The 6,085-nt window shown below is 33.1% G+C and overlaps 1 protein-coding gene across 1 annotated transcript in view; it reads left to right on the forward strand.

Moving 5' to 3' along the window:
- Window positions 1-3,087, forward strand: part of LOC107668809 (stromal cell-derived factor 1-like) — a 7,699-nt gene extending 4,612 nt beyond the window's left edge. Inside the window, exon 4 of the mRNA XM_016460803.1 lies at window positions 835-3,087. Within this exon, the coding sequence (XP_016316289.1) occupies window positions 835-865 (31 nt within the window). The 3' untranslated portion in view covers window positions 866-3,087. The remainder of the gene's footprint in view (window positions 1-834) is intronic.
- The last annotated feature ends 2,998 nt before the right edge of the window (window positions 3,088-6,085 follow it).

A 6,085-nucleotide genomic window follows, 5' to 3' on the forward strand; every position in this document is an offset into this window, starting at 1 on the left:
TAAAAGGATTTATGGATGTATGGCAAACCAGTAGATGCTACCTTCATTGGTGTGTTTCTACCTGTTAAACAATAATCATTGTCTAAGGGACAGAAAAGTGTGAACTTTTCGGTCTGCACAAAACACTCATAGCCAGAGATGAACGATGGCTCCTTGGGGCTGAACACCCATGAATGGCCGCTAGACGCTAATGAGCACATACTGTGCGGTCATTAGTACAGCTCAATAAGGGAAAAAGGAAGTTGTACATCTGCAGGTAGTGAGGGAGGTTTCTGCCATCTGCAACACCTCCGATCAATGAGCTACAAAACAGATCCATCTGCTTAGACATTCTGGTCATGTGACTTAAAAAAAACTTCAAAAAAATCTGAAGTGTGTAATTAAAAAATACTTTTACACACGTTTCAAACCTAATATACTGAGATAACTTTAAGTAAGCCTTTATAGGCCAAATTTGCAAATAAATAAATAATTAAACAAACAATATTTTTTTTTCATTATTAAGTTTGGTCACATTAGTAGCTCAAACATTACACACTCCTGATTGAAAATATAGGATTTTTTTTATGGTTTCTGGGTGATTTTTTAAACAAATAACAGCTTCAGCACAATTAAAACTAACAGCATGCAGTTACAAATACAAATTGCCTATAAAAAGTACTGAGATGTCTGTTACATTCTTGCCAGAAGCAGAATTTAGGTTTATTGTTCTAATCACTGTGGAGATTCAGGCTATTTAGTCTTAAGTCATAAACACATTTAAAACACTTAAATTCTTCAGCATTACAGTATGACTGTTTTCTCATTCTAATGTTTTGCTTCTCTTCATTGCAGAATGAAAAAAGCCCAACAACAGCAGAGCTAAGAAGTCTGCCAGATGACAAGAGAATCTGACAGCCCACCGTCACAGATATGTACCATATAGTCCTCTGGCATGCTTGCTGACCCAGCACTTAACCTGTCAAATATGCATCCCCAGTAAATGACTCGGCAAAAGACCACCAGACCATCGTCTCCACCCATGTAGTCTTCTCTGTTAGCACCAAGTGCAATTATATATGTATGACTGTGTTTTTTTTTTACGTATGATATGTATATACAATGTTTTCTTATATATCGTCTTAAAAACAGTAAAGAGATATTTTTGGAGTCGTGTTTGCTCCTTGTTTGTTGTGTTATGTTGTATTAGGCAGAACGGCATTGAGATAATGAGGCATTTTGGAGCAAACATTCAAAACTCTGAAATATTTTTTCATTTTAGATGTAACCGAATATGTGACTTAACATTGGCAGGACTGAAGTTCTGACAACTCATATGCATGCAAGTGCTTTGACACAAAAAGAAGGGCATTGATTTTCAACTATTTCGTTACGTATTTTACTAGTTCATAACTTAGATATCTGTAACAGCATAAACTGCATGTAAACTTTATGTGGCATATATGAAAAAAAAAAAAAAGTCACTTGTTTTCGTTCTTGGAAAGGCAGGGTTACTTAGCCAAACAAACATGAACAATTTAGACCTTGTATAACCCAAACGGTTTCTGAATGACTTTGGGGAATGTAATTGGTTTTACTGGAAGGCATTTGTGTGCCGACAGAGTGTCTTTTGCAACATTCTGTAGATACCAAAACATCTGTGCTTGCAAATGTTAATTGACCGATCAGAGTGTGCGTAAGGAGCTCGGCATCACAACATAAATGTTTCTTCACGCTCAGCAGAATTAAGTCATGAACAGAGACATCAGAGACAGTTGTGCGTCAGTTAACAAAACAAAAGTAGAGGTTAGAGAATTTACTGCAAGTACTAATGAGCTAATTCATTAATTCAATGATGAAAACTAAATCATGGCAGGCATGATAATCTGTATAAAACAGCAGTGTTAGTGGAACATCTGAGGTAGACCTTGAGGCAGAACTAATTGACGTAATGACTACCTATATATAACAATGCACTTTATAACCCTTGTGACTTTTAAGGAAAAAAAGCAGTTTCTGAATGACGTCCATTACGTAGTGAATAGCTCTAGTGCCTAATGTTTTCTTTGTTTAGACGTAGTTATGATTGTATTGCCAAATGTATTAAACATTTGTATCTTCAGCATCATATTTTATTATTTTGAGTTGGTTTATTTTATATTTTTCTGGAATATTTGACAACTATGTTTAAGAACAGTCAGATTATTAATTTAAACATCAGCAGCTGCATAACTGACATGTACATAAAAAATACATGTCAATAAATACATTTAAATGAAAAAATCTAACAAACAATTTACAAATATCTGACTTTTGCAATAGAGGCACAAAAAATATTTAACCAGAAAATACATCTCAAAATCCCCCCAGTGAAAAATGAATCAACAATTCTGAACATCTAAGCATGTCTCATGTTCTCTTGGTCAACTGTTTTGTCTAGGAATACACATAATGTGAACGCCAAACATATAGCAAAGTATGCCAATGCCTTGTACCTCTCCAAAGAAAATTTGTGTATGGAATTTGTGTTATATTACTGCCATAACATTGAGCCGTTAAAAGAACCAGACCTCACAAACACAACCCTCAGGCACAAAATCTATAAGGAAACATAATGCCTCTACATACTCTGTGCCTCTACTGGAGTCTGTGTATAGGATGAGGGTTAGAGCCCCCTGCCAGTACAGTACATCTTGGAAAAATAAAATATCATGCACTCCTTGAAAAGGGCCATTTCAGAATGTGGTTAAAGCCATATTACTAATGAGTATTTTTCAACATTTAGAAAATGAAAAGAGACACAAAGCTTTTCTCACTTAAAATTCCCCAGTGCATTGATGCCAATAAATAACACATTTCCAGGATTAAATGTAAAAGTAAGAGTAGCTATTTTATATATATTCCAGCAAATTGCCAATATTCTCAACACTGTCACATAAGTAACTGTAGCATATATGTCCTTCCATTCATTTTTCCCACTTAATGTGAAGATTACTTCTGTGTATATGGCAGCTTAAAGCACATCTGTTGTTCTTTCTTTTGTAAGTCTGTATATTGATTTGATTTAGTCCCTTACGTGTTCATTTTGAAATAAATCATTATGAAGAATTCTGTATGAAGTTTTACTAATGGATGCTTATGAACATCAGTCATGTCACCTGTGATTTGGTTCACACCAAGGGAAAAAAGGTCACCTGTCACCTGTCTCCAACAATTAGAATCTGGATGTTAAATGAGGAAAAGGGAAATAAAGATTTGAAATGGGGGTCACGAATTGCAGAAAGACAAAATTCATACCTTGATTTCACACAGCTCTTTTAAATAATCCTGGCAGCACTTTTTAGATTTACATGAGACACTGAATGGCTTTTCACCTGTCCAAACATCCACTGAGGTTTGGTGTAAAATAAAATATTTGCCTTGTACATTTTATAAGCTGTCATATTCAATTTCCCTTAAAAACGGAAAAAGAAACCCAATAAAAACAACTGTACCCTTACTCTCAGAAGAAATAATCTCTTGCACAGCAGGGGAAATTCAGTCATATTACAACTTCGTATAGCTGTCAAAATCAATATTCAGAATAAAGGCAAAATAAATGAATATTGCTAGTCATAAAATCTGGTACAGATCTTATATGAAACGCGTATGCGCTGATATGGTGCAAAAAGAGATTAAATCAAGTTTATATTTGAGGTACTAATTCAAAACAGAAATACAACCGATAATTCTAATAGAATAGTATAAAAGTTCATACATCTGTCATATGCATAAAATGTATACCTCATATATAAGATTACATTTGTTTAATGCTTCTAATACTGACAAAACATACTTTTTAACATACAAATTAATAATCAAATTAAGATATAACTCATTTTAAAAAGACAAAGGGAATGCGTGACTAAACAATATAATGTATAAGTTCATGAAAACTTTAGAATGTTAAATAACCAAAAAATATGACATTTGTTTTTTTTTGTTTAAGTCAAAGATGTGGAACATAAGACAAAACAAGAAACATCACAGTTTCTTTTGTTATCATTATAGTAAAGAACAAGTTTCAGTTCAACATAACTTCTGACACCAATTTCAAAATACCACAAGCAGCTACTTGAAGGCTAATTTGATGTTTCTAAAAGATCACACAAGTTGTATGAAGTCTCCAGAGGTGAGCTGATCAATTCAGCAGAGGATGAATTGAACGAAAAGTTTTAAATTAAAAATACTGAAACTCAAGGTTGCCCGAGCAACTGCACGTAAGAATAATACACCAAGCTACTTTGGACGAGCTTGGAAATTAGGACACTTACAGTTAAAATGGAGAAAATTGCTTTCTCAGATTTCATGATGAAATCAGGGGCAAAAATAAAGAGAAGTTCTTCACAGAAGCCAAAAGAATTATTAAACCAAAAGGAATGTCATTCTGAGCACTTTCCAAAACCATGAAATCCCATGTGTAGCGAAACAGTGTAACTTCATTAACTTTATTAAGCATGTAAGATCATTCATCAAGAGGTCATTGGTAAACTTTGACACTCTTTTATGTATAACAACCTTTTTTTTTCAGATCCACAGTCTCAAACGACATTGTGTAAACCAGTTTGAGGATGCCACATTTTATAACCTGTCATCAACTATGTGGAATGAGATACAGTATTCAAAGAGGAAGCTACAAAGATATCATCAGACAGATCAGTGGTTTGTGTTGCTGTGAAGACAGATAAGATGACGTGAATTATGAGTGTCAGTTTATCTTCACCGTAGGGGATAAAGAATGCACTTCAAAATGAGATACCAATATTGTTCTTTATAAACACACACACACAACACTTTAGTTTGGGGACCAATTCTCACTATTGCTTATTAGAAAGCATATTACTAGCATATTGGCTATTTATTAGTACTTATAAAGCACATATTAATGCCTTATTCTGCATGACCATATTTTAGATTCCTTACACCACCTAAACCTAAAAACGACCTTACTAAATATTCATAAGCGGCAAATAAGGAGTTTATTGAGACAAAAGTTGTAGTTAATTGTGAGAATTGATCCCCAAACTAAAATGTGACCATTTATGGGTATGTATATGAATGGGTGTATATATTTGAAGTTTGAATTACACCCCTAGTAAAAAAAAGTCATGTATTTAAAAGACATTTATTTCATACTAAGTATAGTTCAAATCTATTAACATATTTGCTGACATATCACTTAAGACCTGTCAAGAATGAAAATTATAATTAAACTTTATCTGGAGCGTTACTTGTGCACAATGCACATTTCTTAACATTAAGACTAAAATGTGTTTTAATGTCACTATTGATGAGAATTGTATGATCTTTGAATATCCGACTTTAAATGCAAGATATTTCAAGTGTACCTAAAGTATACTTCCAATAGTTCTACTTTAGCATAATCCAATATACTTAAGTATATCTACTTCAGCACTACTTCCGCACAATTAAAGTGCACAAAATTAGTTGTTCCAATTTAGCAGACTTTAGGTATACAAGTTCAGTATACTAAATTGCAGGGTTTTTATAAGTACATAAATATATAAATGCATTTGTAGTATATACTTAGCATTAAATAAATGTATTTCAGTATATTTATTTTTCACTAGGGACCATAATGCAAACTCAATAATATTATTGTGTTCACTAATAATTATACTTCTTAAAAGACTGAAGATAAAAGTTAAAACCTCAGTTTACCTATTTAAAACTGCTGTTTTCCCCACTACACTTAATTTAATACTTGTTTAACACAGCAGTCAAATATTGGCCATTTTAGGATGGCAAACACACTGATTAAGTCCCAAGAGAACACAGAATTATCAGTCACTCTGAACATAAATGAAAATTTGAATGCACAGAACAAAGTTTCGTAAAACAAACAGACCAAAAAAAGCTGTCAAATTATTGCTTTTTGAACTGAAAAAGGAAAGTATAAAATGTGCATTATAGTCAGCAACAGTGTCAAAATTCAAGTCAACAAACCTGTTTTTACAATCTATATAGCAATATATTTCTGGAGAAAATACCACTGCACCAACCACCAATGAACTCACTGCCAGTTAATCAACAAATACTAACATGC

Source organism: Sinocyclocheilus anshuiensis, unplaced genomic scaffold (genome assembly GCF_001515605.1).
Source record: "Sinocyclocheilus anshuiensis isolate Anshui unplaced genomic scaffold, SAMN03320099.WGS_v1.1 scaffold72, whole genome shotgun sequence".
NCBI classification, from domain to species: domain Eukaryota; kingdom Metazoa; phylum Chordata; class Actinopteri; order Cypriniformes; family Cyprinidae; genus Sinocyclocheilus; species Sinocyclocheilus anshuiensis.